Consider the following 19,805-nt stretch of genomic DNA (forward strand, 5'->3'; position numbering starts at 1 on the left):
CCCAAACTGGCCTTGCCCTGTAGTCAGATTAATGACTATCTTAAATGTCACCATAGAACTTTCATCCAGCAACTGATGAAAGCAGAGAGCCACAGCACTCGTTTGAACTCCCAAAGTCCAGTTGAAGAGTGGGTGGAGTGAGACTATGAGCAAAGAGGTCAAGACCATGATGGGGACACCCACTGAAACAGCTTACCTGAGCTAATGGGTAAAAGCCAGTACAGGTGGCAGGGATACATCCTGCTTCCACTGCCAGTGGCTCCACAGACTGCCCCACCCATACAACTGTCAGCTGCGTTCAGAGGGCTGAACTACCTATGGTCCTATGCTGGTTCCTTCCCTGTTCCGCCAGAGTTGGCAAGCTCTTTCTTATCTGTATGGGATAAAGCTATTGATGCTTTAGGGATTAGGAGGAAGGGATGATTTTCCCTTTACCAGGTGCTAAATTTCGTGAACCCTGAGTTTACTGCTGCTCTGGAAAGTCTGTTTCTGTTTTGCTTACTTAAGTTAGATCCAACTTTATTGCAATTAATGATCTTTTGTTCCTGACCCTGGCCCAGGACATTTTCTGTGAATTTGTATATTTTTCTGCATGGTTCCCTTCTAGGCTGTGCTAGAGTTTTAGAGACTGGCCTGATACCATATTGAATGAAATTTTCACTACTATTTTCTACATATATGTAGAACTTTTTCCAATGAGAAAATCTCAAGTTTGCTTTTTAAATGGAACTAAATTAGAGGTAATTTTGTTGTTACCCTATTAAAAGAGATTCTGAATTTATAACTATCAGATTGTGGTCCCAAACATTTTATTGTTTGAAAAATGTTTTAAAACTCTCACAATCAAAATGATATATATTTTTTCTTGTATAGCATTGTGCCAAAGTTCTGATCATGTAATATAAATTTAATTTTTTATTACTCCAAGCCATCTTTCTTGTCATAACTGCTAATGTAAGCAGTAATTGCTATCTGGAGGGTGGAAGTTTGAAAGAGATACAAAGAAATACAGTTATGAAATGACCTCAATAATTGTGAAAGAAGTCAGAAATATAAAAACGATGGCTACCTTAGTGTGGTTCCTCCTGAATGAACTGAGACAGAAGTTAGTTAAAGCACATTTTGACATTTTAGTTTACTGCAGCTTTACTGGGACAGTGGTCCTGGGCCGTGAGGATGTGACAGAGTACGCCCTGACTTCTCAGGGATGACACCACGTTCTCAGTCAGAAGACTCAGCTATTGCAACATGCTCGTTTTTCTTTGTTTTTGTTTTGTTTTTAATTCCCCCTTAGAAACAGTCCATTTGGGTTCATTATATGACTATTTATTAGTCTGGGGCATTATCCTTGTTTGTGACTATAATGAAGTCATTCTAGGCTGGGTTGGCTGTAAGTCACTAGGAGATCTTTCAGCTGCTCAGTGAGCAGGCAGTGCAAAGGTCACAGTAATATTTTAGCCCCAACTCTCCCCAAGGTAATGGTGAATTTTCATGGTAGCCATCGAGAAGATTGATTCAGATTTGGTTTTTCTGACAGCTTGCCATGCATCAATATCAATAGGCTGAACTTCTAAAAATCCTGTTGAGTTTATATTGGGAGAGTTCAGACATGCTAAGTGTGTGAGCTAAGCACATCTACCACTGATCCCATGAGAAACATGCCAACTCTACAAAATCTCACCTTGTACCTGCTTCCGTTCTCACACTCTGACAAAGGGAGCCACTTTCCTATTTTGTTTGGCTTTATGATTATGTAGATGGAGTTATACACAGTGTTATTATTTTGTGTCTAGTTTCTTTTATTCTTCATAAAATGTTTATCATGCATTGTATTTGTTTCTTTTACTACTGTGTGGTGCTCCAGCAACTTATTCATTTTACTTTTAACAGACATTTGGGTATTTTTCTTTCAGAGAAGGGCATGGCTATTAATATTCTGTTATGAAAACTGTTAAAGCACGCACACACACACACACACACACACACACACTTCTGAATACATCATACAACTAGGAGTAGTATTTCTGGGTCATAGACTGTATGTATGTTCACTGTCTGTAGGTAAGGTGGTTTTCCAGATCTAGAATCAATAACCAGTCGAAAATATCAAAGTTTTGAGCTTGCTTATTTTATGTAATTTTGACTTTACACTATAAAATAATTTTTTGTTTTTTCATTTTTTATTAAAAATTTACTTTTCATTTTACATACCAAACTCAGGTCCCCCTCCCTCCCCTTCTCCTACCTCTCCCTCCCATCCCCCATCCACTCCTCAGAGGGGTTAAGGTTTTCCTTGGGGAGTCAACAAAGTCTAGGACACCAACTTGAGCCCCTCTCCTCATCCCTCCCACCCTGGTTTTAAGGCTGAACAAAGTATCCTACCATAAGGAATGGGCTCCAAAAAGCTAGTTTATACACCTGGACTAGGTCCTGGTTCGACTGCCAGTCCCCGCTCTCCTGCCAAACAGATCAAGCCACATAACTCTCAACCACACTAAGAGGGTCTAGTTCGGTCCCATGCAGGTTCCCCAGCTGTCAGTCCACAGTCCGTGAGTTCCCATTATCTCAGGTCACCTGTCTTTGTGGTTTTTCCCATCATGATCTTGACCCCCCACACTTGTTCATATGAGCCCTCCTCCCTCTCACTCTTCAACTGAACTCCAGGAGCTCAGCCCAGTACTTGGCTGTGGGTCACTGCATCTGCTTCCATTAGTTACTAGATGAAGGTTCTATGATGACATTAGGGTAATCACCAATCTGATGAAAGGGGAAGGCCCTTTCAGGCACCCTCTCCACTATTGCTAGGAGTCGTCACTGGGGTCATCGTAGATTACTGAGAATTTCTATAACACCAGGTTTCTCCCTAACCCCATAATGGCTCCCTCTATCTAGATATCACTTTCTTTACTCTCTCAGTCTGTTCCTCCCCCAACTCTGTCTTCTTGATCCCTTATGTTCCCATCCCCCACCCCTCCCTTCTATCCCTCTCCCAGTTTACCCAGGAGATCTTTGTTGTTTTCCTTCCTAGGGTCCTCCATGTGTGTCCCTCTTAGGATCCCTCTTTTTACCTAGCTTCGCTGGGGTTGTGGATTGTAGCTTGGTTACCCTTTGCTTTTAAATCTACTATCAATTATGTATGTATGCTTTTTCTGGTTTTTCGAGTCTGTGTAGCTTTGGAGCCTGTCCTGGAACCCACTCTATGGACCAGGCTGGCCTCAAACTCATAGAGATCTGCCTACCTCTGCCTCCCGAGTGCTGGGATCAAAGGCATGTGCCACCATTGCCTGGCAAAAAATTTACAAGCTTTAAAAACCATTCAGCAATAAACAAATGCCTTTAGTAGTCGAGATTATATTATTGATAGAGAGGCACAAAGGGAGGACTTTTACTACTCTAAGAATGAATTTGGAATTATACCAATGCTGTTGTACCATGTTCCCTACTAGAAACAATGTGTGTCTTCTAAGACACAAATGTAAGACTTCCGATCTTAATGTTTGAAATACCTGTATATGTCTTCTTTGATGTCATTTTGCTTAGTGTTTTCTTCTTTTTATTATTTATTCTAGGTTGTACTGGTTAGTGGACATCTGGACAGCTGGGATGTTGGGCAGGGCGCCATGGATGATGGTGGTGGAGCCTTCATATCATGGGAAGCACTCTCACTTGTTAAAGATCTTGGTAAATATTTAGAAAGTCTTTAACCCAGACTTGAGGGTCTCAGTAATGACTTGTTAACTCTCTATCTCCATAATGGATTCATTTTTGTGGTGTGTTCAAAGATTTTCCTATGGTTTATATTTTTTCTCAGTTTTCTCCCAGGACAGAATTATTCAGAAAATTTTATTCAAGTGTACTACAGACATCTGAAGTACCAAATATTATTATCATTCATTGAGGAAAATGAACAAGCAAATAAAACCAGAACAAATGTAACCACATAGTTGGAGACTGTATAAGACCATGGTTAAAAGCAGAGAAAAATCAACTTCTCTCCACTTCCTTATCTTCACCTCTTAAGATAGCACCAGGCTGTGAGAATAGTGGAAAAGTCTGTCATTTTTCTATAGAAATCAGAGTGTGTTGGTGGTAAAAGAATGATTCCCATAGCCATGGTAGGAATCCAGTTTGAGAAACTGGATCTAGATATGGCTGAGAAGAACAGGCATTAAAAGACATGGCTAATAGCAAAAGTAGCTTCTTTTGATGACCACATATGCAAATAAAGTGTGTACATTTACTGTTGATGTTCTGGTCAAAAGGGTGCATATGGAGTGTGGTTAGAAACAGCAGAATAGTCTAAATCAAGAGTTCTCTGCCTAAACCACACAGTGGTGGTTTTAAAGTGCTTCATCAGCAGGCAGTCCTGGATGGTAGCAGTAGAATAAGTTCTGTTTTAGATGGCATAGAACTAAAAAAATTATTGTTTATTTAAGCATGTATTGTAATAAGATTTTTCTTTGGGACACTAGCTCACAAATAATGACACAGAGACTTATTAATTATGAAATCTTGGTCTTATTATTTATTAATTATGAAATCTTGTCCCACTAGCTCTTATAACTTAAATTAACCCATATTTTTATTAATCTACATTCTACCATATGGCATTACCTCTCTTACATCTTGGATCTCCTATTTCCTCTCTCTGTCTCCTGGCATCTCCCATGTACCTAGATTCAGCCTTCTCTTCCTTTCCGTCCCCAGAAATCCTGCTTCTACCTCCTGCCTCGCTATTGGCTATTCAGCTTTTTACTACACCAATTACAGCAATACACATTCACACAGAATACAAATATCCTACAACCTTTCCCCCCTTTGTCTAAATAAAAAGGAAAGATTTTAACTCTAACAGTTATCTTCTCCTACTTCCTCTCTCTGCCTAGAAGTCCCACCTATACCTCCTGCCTAGCTATTGGTTTTTCAGCTCTTTATTAAACTAATCACAGAAATATATCTTCACATAGTATACATATATCTCACAACAACATATGTCTCTAAACTCATGATTTCCTATAATTTTTATAGAGTCTTCTAGTCTTCTACATAGGTAAATTAAAAATTACTTATCTGGGATGCATTCTAGTTGGTAGAATGTCTGGCTGACACGCATGAAGGCATTGGTTCAATCCCCAATGTAGCACAAATAATAAAAACACAGAGACAGAAACTGGGGAAATTTCTGAAAACCAGAAAAGCAAAGCAACTAAGCGACTAGAGAAATCTTACCTCTACCAAACCTGGGCGACCACAGACTAAGCTGACTAAACAGACTAAGCCTCTCCTCCCATTTTGTTTTCTCTCTAGTACTGAAATTAAAGGCATGACTCCCGACTACTGGGATTAAAGGTGTGTGCTACCACTGCCTGACCTTTAGTGGCTTAGTGATGCCCTTCTGATCTCTAGGCAAGCATTGTTTATTAAAACACAAATAAAAAATCATTATGCCCCAACAATTCATGAAAATGGATATGGTGGTGCCTACCTGCCATTGTAGTAATCAAGAAATAAGTGCAAGCAGATCAAGAATTCAAGGTTATCCTCAGGTACATAGTGAGTTCAAAGCCAGCCTAGGCTACATGAAACTCCATCTCAAAAAGCAAATATTGCTGGTCTTCCTAATAGTAGATTGCCAAAATGATCTTGTTTTAAGCAAATCTTTGGTGCAGTATTTTTATTTTTATCTTACTTGTGGTTCTAAATGTAGAACTGAAAAACCATTTTGTGATATTTTTATGTATTTTCCAACCTTAGAACTATTGACATTTTCAGATTATGATGCGGGATTTTATAAGATCCCCAGACTCTACCCATTACTTGCCACTATCATTCACTACATCCCCCCAAAATTGTAACGTGAAAATGTCTATAGATATTGTTAAATATCCTTGGATTGGAAGGTGAGAACAAATGTTCTGATTTGAAAGACACAGAAGTAAACAATAAAGTATCTCTAGATAACCTGACACAGGATCTTTTGGGAAAAAAAATAATTAAAGAAACTAGTTGGAAATCTTGAATTGCACATTCTTAGCAGTCTGGCATCATCATCATTACCATACCATGCATGATAGAAAAGATGCACTGAGCAGCCGCTGTGTAAAGTCCTTTGTAGATGTCAGGCACACATAGAGGATTAGGTCATGTTCTCTGTTTTGAGAGCCTTGATCCAGAGCTGGAGATCTCCACATTTGCCTACAGGCATTGCTGTGAGCAGAGAAAGCGTTTGAATGACTAATTTTACAAATGGGCCAGGTTCAAGAGAGAAAATGCTCAACAAATAAAATCCAAATGTATACGTTCAGAGAAGGTCTAGATTTTATGTCCTTCCCATTCCTTGGTGGTCTCTCCCTTTCCCTCTCAATCCACAATAAAAATGGTTGGGGAAAATATGCAGAAATCAAACATTTGTTCTTACAGAACACAGATGTTTATTCTGGAAATTAATTTTATTTCAGTGTGTTTCACCAATTTGATAGAAATGGATTGGTGGGATAAAAAAGAAACTAGTTCATCTGAATTGTGTTTTAGGTCACTCTGTTCTACAGACTGTACTTTCCTGGCCTTGGACAGATCATCTGAACACACTGGACTTCATTCTCTTCCTCCGTATTCAATTATAATCTTTCAGGGTATTTTATTTGCTCTAGATTGAAACAAAAAATTGGGTATTCTCTACATATTGAATCTCTGTGGTCTGGTCCTCAGCATGGACCCCTAAATTGCTGTTAATTGATTTCAATTCAATTTGAGATAAATGTCAAAGAACATGCAGAGATGAATGAAGTATCTATAGTACCAACTCTAAAAATGAGGGTTACAGTGTTTGTTGTTGTTGTTTGGGTGGTTTTTTTTGTTGTTGTTGTTGGTTTGGTTTTGGTAGCTACTGATCCATCTTTTAAGTTCATAGCTTAATCTCTGAAAGATTTCTGAAAATTTATATGAACATATAACTTAAACTACAAAATAAAGAGCAGTGTTTCTTTTGAGCATGTGTTGTGAGGCAGCATCAACATCCTGTTAAAAACACAGGACACTGATCTGGGCACCGTGGTCCACACCTTTAATTCTAGCATTAGCAAGAGGCAGAAGCAAGTGGATCTCTAATTTAGAGATTATCCTGCTGTACAGACCAAGTTCCAGGACAGCCAGGGCTACAAATAATAATAACAACAACAGCAGCAGCAACAACAAACAAACAAAAAAAAACCTGTCCTGAAAAACAAAACCCACAGTAAACTGGAGCTCAACCACCTTGATTGTTCATACCTCAAATCCCCAACTTCCTAGTTATCTAACCTTAACCTTTGGTTATTTTATTTGACTTTTTGTGTCTCAGTTTCCCCATCTAGAAAATAAGATAACAATAGTTTCTGTTTCTCATACTTGTTTTGAAAATTAAATGAAGCATTAACCAATTAATTTACAACAGGGCCTAACCCAGCCCAATCTCTCCATAAATGTTATATTTTATGACTTAATACTCATGATTCTGAAAAACAACTTTAGTACAAGAGAAGTTGATGTGTTTTTAACCTCTTGCCCCATTAGTGACCACTCTGCCTTCTTAATATTTTGGTTATAATAATGCAGTTCTAGAGCCATTGCCATAGTTTCACTAACACAACCTTTCCCTGTGCCTTTTAAGCCACCATTCCCGGGATAATGGAAGTCTAAAGACTCCTTTACACTTCCTATTTTCATATGAAATTATCATGTCTTAGGTGTCTTCTGATCACTTCTGGTACCAATACCCTGTCAAATGAATAATCTATGTAGAATTTAAAAATTGACTTTGAATTTTCTGTTGATAGATTATCTATGTATTTTAATATGCAGGTCTGGATCCAGTGTGTGACTTACTAGCTCTGGATGAACACCAGTAATTGTAGATGAGCTTAGATGAGAATGGAGCACAGTAGGAGAGCATCGTTTAGCATATTTGAAATCCCAAGTTTATCCACAGCACCACCAAAACGAAAGGAAAAGAAGCAGTAAAACCTGAGACCCTCTCCCCCAAAATGGGTTCAAAATTATATTATTTAATTACATTGAGGCTAAATTGTTTGATTGGTGAATTATGAAAGCTCTGTGGAAATCTTTTCCCAGGAAAAATGACACTCTTCTTGGATGCTCTCCCTTGGATGAGCTGTCAGAGTCCCGCACTGCCTTGTTAATTTGAAGTGTTGGTCCGGTGGGGCTCTCTGATATTTGAGAACCTTTTTTCTAAGACTTAGCCTTCTACCGTATTCTCCTTTGTCTTCCTACTTTATAACTCTTACAGATGCACTCTTTTTCCCAAGCCACCAGCTTAAATTATATTCAATTAATCTAATAAGACATTTGTGTTTTGTAAATATAATCAATCATTCCTAAGTAACCATCAGCAGCAGCTATTTGCTGTGAAGTTCTATTGAATCTCATGTGTGTGTGTGTGTGTGTGTGTGTGTGTGTGTGTGTGTGTGTGTGTTTACTGGATGTGAAGCTGTTTATTTGAGTTGTTATTTCCTGGAACATTCTGGTGTCAGTGGACAAAACTTGAGACCAAAACTGCAATACTTAACAGTGTTCATTTGTCATTCAAAGAGTAAAGCGTCTCCTACTCCAAAATTCTTCCAGTTTTATCATTTTTTATGAAGTTAGAATTTGTGGACTTTGATTCTAAAGAAATGAAAGAAAAGGAAGGGAGAACATTGCCTGGTTATTGAAATGTGAGACATTTGAGAAACATATCTAAAAATATGAAGTGTGATCATTCTGGTTGTGATTATTACCAAGCTGCTCTTAAAAGTTATTTATTTGTGTGCTCATTTGCTCACTCACTTAACAAGTGTTTGATGTGCTGATAGCCTGTTATATCCTAGATGAGGACCAAAGAAGAAGGAGACACAGACCCTTGATATCCTTGAAGTAGAAGAGATACTTGATTCCAAAACAGCCATAACATTGCTTCAGACACTATAACTGTGATATATGCAAAGTATACTTTGGATACTGGAAGGGTATAGGCAGTTTGTTTCACTGGGCAGAGCAACCTCAACATGGTGATTCTTGAGTTTTTGAGCTTTGTTCAATAAAGATAAATAGGAATTCCTGAAGTACAAGGGGACAGAGTCAGAAATTCTCAGCAGCAATGCATATGTTAAAGGGAGGAAGGTATGGTCAGGAAAGTCTTGGAATGGAAGAGCAAGGGCTGAAGAATAGCAGGAGATGCACACTTTCCCCTTGATATGTCTGCAAAATGTCAAGTTCTTGCATAATATGCGTGTCTTCTTATAGGAAAAATGTTTCCAATGGCTCCCTATTTTTTAAAAAAAAAGAGGCAAAAGAGGGGGGAACTCTTGATGGCTATTAGATTGAATACTTTGCTGACATAACTAGTAAGTAAGGAGTGGGAAGGGTGACAGAGGAATGACCAGGCCTGTCTGACCCAGAATATTCCAGTGAAGATAGTCAAATACACGCCAAGGTATTGGTTAGGAGAAGTCGTATGCAGCCTTCTCCAGGGCAAAGGCTGTCTCAGAAATGAAGGCACAGATGAGGTTCTTGTCAGGGCTGCCCTGGAAAAGCACCAGGAAATCTAACCCAGTGTGATTGATGTAAGGAAATAGCAACTCCCCATGAGGTGAAAGTCATTTAAATTGAAGGACTAGAGATAGTGGGGGCCTTGAGCTCATTATAGGAACTGCCTCACACCTAGAAAAGAGATATAGCACCCGGAATGGCACTCACCCCAAAGTGCCAGATCCCTGGCTATACTATAAGTACTAAATATGTTACTTAATGGTGTGATGTGCTAGTCATTCACTGTACATACAGTGATTTCTTCCCAGGTAATAGCCCCACGCAGCAGATAAAAACTCCTGTGACAGCCACTGTACAGAAGAAGAAAGTAGAGTAGAGTAGAGTAAAGTTGCATGGCCTATTCAAGGTGATGCAGCTGTCTGTCCTGTGGGAAATGTTAACCAAGCCCTTTGACTTTAATCCTAATCCTACTGGCAGGCACCCTGGAATGCTGGTTTACTGGAAGAGCATTCCCAGCCTGGTTCAAGAAACACTCTTTCTGAGCCTGTCAAGAGATAATATACAGAAAGAGAAAAATTTATACTGTGAACAAATAGGTTAAGGAAACCTCTTAGTAATTTCTTTTTTCAACGAAGTCATTTGTTGAAAGAATGTTTTGAGCACACTGTCCTGGGGCATTTTAATAGTGGCAGAATTAAAGCTCTGAAAATGTTGACTCCGATGTCCTTCGTGGGGCTACAATCCAATGAATTAAATCTGTTTTCATTTTAAATGTTCTGGCAACCTTTAGGACCATGTGGAGGTTCCATAACTGGCCTATAAATACCATACCTGAGCAGCTCTTGTACTTCCCCAAAAGAAAACTTTGCCTGATGAGTGGCTCCTTAGCCACATTTTCCCAGTTTGTTTTATTTAAAATAAATGGAATATTACTTGAAATATGTTAAATCTTCCTTCTGCCATGTTTTTCTGTGAATCTTAGTTTTTCTATAGGAAATTTTTATCTTAAAACATTTCAGGAATTCTATCTACTCTTGCTTTAGATTCTCTTTCTTCAGAATTATTTTATGAACAAGAGATAGGAGACCAATGACCCTGGATCAAGAGTTCCATTGAAGTCACTGTTCTTTACTACTTTTAGAGAGCAATACAGTCACTTTAAAGCTTTACAGAAAATCGTCTTGTTTAAAGTTTTTAAAAAATCCTCTCATCATTCATTTTAACTTTTGTTTATTTAATTTTTAATGTGTAGATGGTGGTTTACTTTTTTCTGAGAAAATTTTGGTCTTGCCTTTTCATAACTGTACTGAATGAAGCAAATACCCGTAACAATTGAGGAATTAGAATTGTCAAAAGTGTTTCAACCCTTTTTCTTGTTTCCTCTTTTTGATCACTTCTAAAAATGGGTTCATTGTCATAAGGCATGTGTGACTCTTCCTCATGTACTTTTGAGGGATCGTCTTGTATTTTCATTCAATATCTTCCTTATTTTGGGAGGTTACATAGTGTCTGGCTTTCACATAAGACTATAAAAAATATTTTTTAAGGCTAGAAATTGCTGAGAATGTGTTCTGAGATTTAAATTCATTTGTAAGTTTCACTAACACAGTTGGCGTCCTTACATCTCATTCAGCTAAAAATTGCTGGCGTATACAGAAAGACAGCTTATGTATGCGTTGATCTGTAGGACATGTCCATGGGATAAAATAAGATTTGTTTAACATGGCTCTTTTAGATTGCCATTTGCCTTGTAGTTTGGATGTGGTGTGGGAGAATCTATAGTCATTTTAAAGCTATAGGCTATTTGAATGTTGCAGTTACTATTTTAGCATTTGATTAGAATACCATTTTAGTGTACAAGTAAACATATTGGAGGCATCCAATTCCTCCCTTTGTGATAGAAAGCCAGGAGGGATGTGAGAAATTAATTCCAAGAGAAAATGAATTCAATTAATCCTCATTTTCTACATTTTGCAATGGTAAAGGAATCAATAGCTTCTTAGAGAAGAAGGGTCATAGACTACAATAATGTAGTATTACAATTAGTGTTCAAGTGAATTTCTTCCCACTCAGAATGGGATACGTACAAACCTCGGATGGATTTGTCTGGAAGAGCTAGGTACCTCACTTAAACAGCATCATTGAATAGTAGGATGGCTTACAAGGAGGTTATTGTATTTTAGTGATTATGTCATAAGAGACACATCAAACAGAGAGGACACAGTTCCTTCTGCTCACAGCTCATGGTCTAAGAACAATGGCTCTATATGGGACATTTGAGCTAAGTCTCAAAAAGGTAGGTGTGGGAGAATAAAGAACAAAATTAGAACTCTTGTAAGTCTGTGGTTTAAGGGGTGGAGGATGTTTCTGCAAATCTGAAGCAATAGGTGAGCGAGAAGTGGTAGGATGTGGATCCAGTGGAAAATGTCAGCTTGTGAGGGCAGAACCGAATGTAGAGCTAAGTGTGAGGATGCTATATTGGCATGACAGGATTTATTTCTAAAATGAAACAGTCACCACCACAGTATTACTGAGGAACAAAACAGGGAGATCCCAACATTGTTAAAGCGTTGCTTTGGAGTTCCTAAGTCTACATATTGTTGTGTAGTAAGTTAGCCAGCTTCTACCTTACTCAGCTAAATACATCAAAGGGGGAATGATGGAATTGCAGGGGTGCTGCCTTTTGTGCCCCCACACTTTCTGTATCATGCAAAAGCTGTGGTTTCGCCAGCTGCCAGTGAGTTCTGTTCCAGTAAAGTTTCCTAAACATAGGTCTGTGGGAAATGTTGAAATGTATTAGGAATATCTGGTTCAACTTGCATGGTTACCTAGTTTTGAAAATCATTCCCAAATACATTATTCCTGTAAAGCTGTGATTAGTCTCAAGTGCAAGCAATAGGATCAGAGAGTTTCTAGTGGGAATGTGATCACAACAGACAAAAGAGAGTGTCGAAAGACATGGACTTTATCAGACAGTTTGCTTTTAATATTGCTAATACTGTCATATTATATTATCATCTGATCAGTTGGTGACATCGGCATCTCTAGAACTTATGATATCTTTGACTTTACAGTCCTTCAGTCCTCCTTCCCTTTAAATAAGTCAAAATTTGAAGATATAAGTCAGATAGTCATATCTCAGTCTTGGGTTCAAATCCTACTATAGTGGTAATCACTGTATTATCTTAGACAAATGAATCAGTCTTATGGGTATGTTCTTTTTCTTCTTTACAGTGAGAACAATTTATCTTGAATAGTTGATGGGATGGTTTGAATTAATTTAGATGGCAACCGGCCTTTTCTAAGCCATTAAAAAAACAATAGTAATGTGATCATTGTTCTTAGATTCTAATTACCAGAAAAACAGGTATAGGTTGTCCAGCAGAGAAGTAATCTCAGGAACAATTCAGCTTTCAAGTCTTTGTGTCTGTAAACCATTACCAATCCAGCTTGACCAGAGCCGAACCCCGTAGCAGAAATACCCATATAAATAAGAGAACAGTGGTTGCTCCTGAGCAGCCAAACTCACCCATGACTATACAGGAAGCTAATATAGGAGGAGGTCTCTGTTCATTGTGAATAGTGAACAGCATGTAACGGATGTCTAGTAAGCGTGACAGAGAGTTAAAATGACACTCCTGCATCAAGAGGAAGGTGTGACTTTTCCTATCCTTTGCTCTTTGGCAATGACTTCCACCTAAGTAATTCTGTACATGGAAAGTTTATATAGTCCTGTGGGAAAGATGGAACAAGAAGAAGCTGTGAAGGGTGGTGTAACTCCACCACATCCGTCGTTTGTGATAGACAGAAAAACACCAAGGCAGAGAATATCGAGAATCTGGTGCTGTCTACAATTTATCTGCTAAGTTCTCAAGAAACCTTGGCTTTCAGAATTATTGTGTCCGCAGGCCCAGGTGTTCTCAGAATCTCTTTGTAGGAGCCAGCCATGATAAACTAAATAGAAACAGACCACCGGAAGGAAGTTCTTTACTTCAAACCATTATCACCTGCCAGTGTAGGACTCAGCCATGGATAAGTTTAATGGAGGCCTGAGTCTCAGTAGTTTACCCTGAGGCAATACCTGGTTGCAGGAAGAACCACAAACTGAGATTACCCCGAGCACCAATCAAGAACAGACCATCCAAAGGAAATGCCTAACATTCCAACTGCTGTAGATAGGATCACCTGCCAGCACAGTCACCAGGATACCCCTAGACAAATATCAGCCAATCAGAGGTCCTGGACCTTAGAAACCCCTCACCCCCACCTTTATTACTATAAAAACCAAACTCTAACTGATCTCGGGGCTCTCTGGTTATTTCAATACGTTGGACGTATGGAGAGACTGAGTTTGCAAACTAGCATAAAATAAAGGCTCTTTGCGTTTTCATATAGGACTCTGTCTACTTGTTGCTGTTTGGGGGACTTCGCAGATCTGGGCATAGCACTCTTCATATAAAGAAACCCAAGGAATTATGATGACCACTGATGTTTGTATCAATGTTCCTCTTTACTCTCTGTGATAATGGCATCTTTTGAAAGGAATATATTTAAAGCATAATTGAAATTATTCTGACTTACCGCTTTAATAAATGTGTGAAAAAATATAATGCATCAGTGTTTCAAAAGCTATATACCTGCTATTTTTTCTATGGGCTATCATAGAACCACTGAGCCATCTCATTTCAGGCAAACATTAGAATGAAGAATCTTTTATGAACTGCTTTGTACTAGAATTACTGTTTCTGAAGAAAAAAAATGTATGATTTTATATTTTATAGTTGAATAATTTTAAATGAAGTCATTTAAATATAATTTTTGCTAATGTTAAAATTTTTGTAGAGAAAGTTTTCAGACACCATTGTCTTTATGAAATACAAAGTATCTGTCAAGGGAACTCCATGTTTGCTGTTTTCACTTTTTATGATCAAACATGAATTAAGCATGGAGGAGAGCATGCAGTTAAATACTGCATATGTCCAATGTGCCTGCTACCTATTTTTTGTACTTCTGGCAATTCTCATTTGGCATAAAGACAGAAATTGCAATTCCTCTGTCTCTACTTCTTAAGACAAAGGCATTACGTTGATGCGTCTATCAACTGCAGAAATGGAGAGTCTTTCTTATTCTCATGACTGCTTGTCCCTATTATCTCTCTCTTTTTTTAGCTAAGAAATATTTCAAGCATTTAAAATGAAAAGGATAATGAACATAGGCACATTGGCCTAGATATTGTAAGTGGTAAGAATTTGCCGTCTATGTTTCAGATCCTTGCAGTAGAAGAGTTAAAACATGGCTGAAATCTATTTTGCACCTTTCCACCCTACTATCCCCTCTTCTCCCCAACTGTAGCCCATGGTTATCCATGGTCTGAGGTTGTTTTAACATTTTTTGTAAATGTATACAAAAGAGTATCATACTGTTTTATGCTTTTGAGCCTACATAAATGCTATTTTATAGTCAGACTTATTCTATTTTACCCCCCTCTTCTTGAGGTGAATATTTGGTCCCTTCATAGCTGGTCTTCTTTATTTTCTAATATACACAGTTGTATCCATAAATGCCTGGGACCATCGGGTTGGCAGCCTTCCACAAGTTTTTAATGGAATAGCCATTGAGTTTAAATATGATGGAATTTTCTTTATGATTTATTCTTTAATTATTACAGTTTTCTTTAAGTTTCTAAAAACATAGTGCTGTTAAGTTATTAAATTCCACTTCTGTTGGGTAAAGGTTATAACGTGGTCTCTAAAATCGTGGTTTTCATCTTGTAGGTCATGACCCCTTTGGGTCAAACAACCCTTTCACAGGGGTCACATAGCAGATAGCCTGCATATCAGATGTTTACATTATGATTCACAGTAGCAAAATTACAATTATGAAGTAGTGATGACAATATTTTTATGGTTGGGGTCACCACAACATGAGGACCGGTATTAAAAGGTTACAGCCTAGGAAGGTTGAGAACCACTGCTCTAGAGTATCAATTCTTTGGGATTTGTTGAGAGTTAATATTGTCTTCTTACCTGGTCTGCTTTTCAAAACTGCATTGTGTTAACTTAAAAAAGATGGTATGTTAGCTTTCCTTTTCTGGGAATAAAGCCTGACATCTGTTTATTACAGCAAAATTGATACTGTTACTCAATAAACTCATGTATAAATATTAGTGGATCTTTTTCTTTTGACCTATCAGATTTTGGGAGAAGCATATTTAATGTTCCAGTGAGGATTGTGATGTTATAAATTTTATCTCCATGTGGTTTGAGACTTGGTTGCTTTATGCATTTGAGTCTATAGCCCTTTTTAACTCTTAGAAATGACATTCTCTGCAAGTCTGTTTCATTATCTATAATTATCACAGAACCAGCACTCTCTTTTGGATAGCTTTTCTTTTTCTACGCTAGTTTCAACTTATCAAAATCGTTGTTCTCTAGTTGACTTTGTTATAAACAGTGTCAAGTAAGACTTTTTTTTTTAAATCTCTAACCCGAGCTATCAGATAATAGGGAAGTTTGTTCTGCTTGCCCTCATTGTGCTTACTTACTGTTTTTGTAATTTTCCAACATTTTTTTTATTAAAGTTGCATTTTTAATTTCCCTTCTTCCTTTTACTTAATTGGTTTACTTAATCTACCATCCATTTTCCTTCTATTATTTAAAAGTTTGTACATCTTTCTTCTGTTCTTCCATTAAAATATGTGAACATTTTATGTGCATGTGTTAATGAAATGAGACAGTAATCACAGATTGTTCCAGTATGTTCTCTTCAAACACACACACACACACACTTCGCATATATTATTGTCAACTGATAGTTTCCTTAGGCCTCCGTATACCTCCACAGGTAAATTATTACTTGGTTATTATGGAGTGGTTTTTTATCATTTCTGCACTGTTTCTTTGTAAATATTTACTTGTCCTTTTTCTCAATTTCTGCATGTGCTAATTGGAATTATAGTAGGAGCTACCATAATTTATTTTGATAATTAAATGAGCTAGTTCAGTTCTTACTACGTAAGAGTGCATCCAAACTTCACTGTTATCTGGAGATTGTTCAGTTGTCATAATGTTTACTGACATTTTTATTAACTAGTATTCCTTCCTTCTGAATCAGCAGTCGTCTTCCTAAAATGGACCCCACGGTAGTTCTGTAATAAACACCCAGCTAATTTTAAAGTGTTTTTATTTTGCTGTCTTTGAATAATGTGTAATCAGATGTGACATTAGAGATGAGTTACTTTTTCCTAGAATTAAGAACCTTTTGTGCTAATGGTTCGCACTTTCACCAGAATTTATCGGAGGACACATCTGTTTCTGTTTCCCCTCTGTTCTGCTTTATTTTGGTTCCTCTATCTGAGAGATGAGCTGTTCTGTGGGGCAGGGGTTCGAGTAGGACTCAGCTGTGAGGAGTGCGATTAAGCAATGATGTAAAATAAAACAATTTTCTCTCTTAGAAATCAAGTGTCTAACCCTGTCCTCTAGCCCTTAGCTTCACTGGCAGATCTTCCAACCACCTTTCTTTACAACTTCCTGTTATTTCCTCAGAACCAGCCTTTCATTTCATATTTCTCTTCAGTTGTGTTTCTAATCCTATTTAACATTTCCTTTGAGATTTTAGATAGAATAGGTTTGAGATTCACAGAAAAGTTACAAAGTTTGCTCAGAGGTCTTCCATCCTGCACACCCAGGTCTCCCTGTTATTATCACCAAGTGTTTGCTTCAGTTAGAAAAAAACATGATGATGTGGAAGATTAACTAAAGCTTCTGCGGCTTAGTCAGAGTCACTTGGTTTGTAGCTAACAACAGCTTTTCTTTGCTAATATCCCATCAAGGTACCACATTGACAAGGAGTCACCTCGTCTCCCCAGATTCCCTGGGCCGAAGGGTTTCTTAGGTCTTCCTTACTTTGGTTAATTGACATTTCAAGGGGCACTTGTCAGCTGTTTTCTAGATGCCTCTTGAGTGGGATTCGTCTAATGGTCTCTGGGTTAAGACAAGAGGTTGTTTTTTAAGAAGATGGATAAAGTACCATTTTTATCACATTATATCAGTGTTATGTACTCTCAAGGTGACATCACACCTGGATGAGGTATGTTGTCCTTTAGTTTCATCCCTTTCCATTCTGCACTGGTTGGCAGGTGTGCAGGTTAGCAAACTAAGCTTATGCACATCCTTATCAGCATCTATCTCTAGATGTTTTCCTTCTCACAAAACTTCACAACTCCCTTTCTCCCCTGACTACCACCACTGAGTGATTCCCATCAAGTTTTAACGTAAACCAACATGATCTGCTCTTACAGCCTTGTCATGTAATTTCTCTTCATAATTTTATCTCACCAGAAAAATGGCCTTTTCCCTCTAAATAGTGGAATGGAGGCTCATATCAGATCTACACTTCCTCTGGTACCCTCTCTGGTTTCAGGGAGATGTGTTCTACGGTAAATTTCAGTGCTTTGAATCCTTTCGTTGTTGTTGTTGTTATTTGCAAAGTACTAAAATTAATACTCTTGCTCCTCTCCCTGAAGATATTAAGTGAACTGACCTCAAGTAGGACTGGTAAAGTGCATGGAGTTGTAGAAGCTGTTTGACAAATTTTTTTAGCATATATGGATGTACATCTACATGAACATATGTTTACATACATAGAAGGATGTATTTGTGCATGCTTATCTGTGATCACTACCTATATCAGTGCTGGTTACCTAGTTATCCTCCATTTGTGAATTTTCATAAGAAGATACTTCAAGAGGAATTATATTTTTTAAATATTTTTCTTTTCTTTAAAATAGTATTTTTCATAAAATATATATTGACTACTGTTTCCCCACCCACCCCTCCTCCCTGTTTCTCCCCATATCCTTCCCCTCTTATCCAAATTTATATTCTTTCTTGCAGTGCATGATGGTGCACGCCTTTAATCCCAGCACTCAGGAAGTAGAGGCAGGTGGAGTTCTGTGAGTTCAGAGCTAGCCTGGTCTACAGAGTTTCAGGACAGCCAAAGATACACAGAGTAAAAGAGATAGAGAGAGGGAGAGAGAGGGGGGGAAGGGAGAGGGAGAGGGAGGGAGAGGGAGAGGGAGGGAGAGGGAGAGGGGAAGGGGGAGAGGGAGAGGGAGAGGGTGAGGGAGAGGGAGAGGGAGAGAGAGAGAGAAGAGGCATCTAAGGAATGATAATAAAGTAAAGAAGATAAAACAAAATAAACCAAGTCAGGTAGAAAAAAACAAACAGAAAAAAAGACCCAAATAAAACTCAGGAGAAACAGATATAAACGCAGAGACACACATGTTGGCACACACAAGAATCCCAGAATAAACACAAAACCGGAAGCCATAATGTACATGCAAAGGACCTGTTTTTAAAAATGCCTGACACAACAATATGAGATAAGGAACCTCCAAAGATGTCCTTGAGTTCTTTTTCTGCTGTCCATCTCCTGTTGGGCATGGGGCCCACCCTTAAGAGTGGTTTGTTCTGCCAGTAAAACACCCTTGGAGAAAACTAGTTTTTCATTTGCAAATGGTTATCAATTGGAGATGGCTTCTGGGTTAAGGATGTGGGTGTGTTTGGGTTTGCCTTTCCCTTCCCTTCCTCCTTCTTTTCTTTTTTGCTTGTAATGCATTAAATAACAAGGGTTTGAAATTTTATACTTTGTAAGCATGTTTTTGGTCAAAGGACTTCCCCTTTCTATATCAACTTAATTGGCCAAATGAGTACTTCCTCTTTTATTTCCCCCTAAGGAGACAAAACTCTTTCCCTTTGACCTGATGCTTGACATCCAGGGATTGTATCTGAAAAGTCAGCACAGGCTCTCTTCTGTGATCCCAGTGTATAACAGCAAAGGAGTTGAGAAGGACTGAGAAAAGTGAGACGATAAACACACTAGCAATCCCTAACCAATTTGCCATCTGCTCTCACTTGTATTTTTCAGTTTTTCTGTGTACATTTTACAAAACTTTGTAAAAAAAAAATAAACACAAATATGTTAAATAGAATAACTTATTTCTGCATATTTGATCATAAAAATGCATAATAATTAAAATCTCCTATATCACACAGTGACAATAATTGTACCAATAAGTTGGTATTTTTCCAACCAAAAACAAATTAAGTTGGCCTATTAGATTACACAGAGATCATATAACTCACAGAGGCTTGATATTTCTGTATTTTATTTTAGATGATTTGAAACATGTTCCTAGATTCTTCCTAATGATCCAAGGTGTGCAAATGCTAGCCTAAATATACCAACTGAAGCCCTAGAGAGAGGAGGGTCCTTCTTGC

At 38.0% G+C, this 19,805-nt stretch overlaps 1 protein-coding gene across 2 annotated transcripts in view; it reads left to right on the top strand.

Moving 5' to 3' along the window:
- Cpq (carboxypeptidase Q) overlaps positions 1 to 19,805 on the top strand; it is a 352,278-nt gene that overhangs the window by 194,806 nt on the left and 137,667 nt on the right. For both annotated transcript variants that reach the window (XM_038342182.2, XM_038342183.2), the window contains one exon: positions 3,570 to 3,681. In XM_038342182.2, coding sequence (XP_038198110.1) covers positions 3,570 to 3,681 — 112 coding nt within the window. The remainder of the gene's footprint in view (positions 1 to 3,569; positions 3,682 to 19,805) is intronic.

Source organism: Arvicola amphibius, chromosome 9, assembly GCF_903992535.2.
Source record: "Arvicola amphibius chromosome 9, mArvAmp1.2, whole genome shotgun sequence".
NCBI classification, from domain to species: Eukaryota; Metazoa; Chordata; class Mammalia; order Rodentia; family Cricetidae; genus Arvicola; species Arvicola amphibius.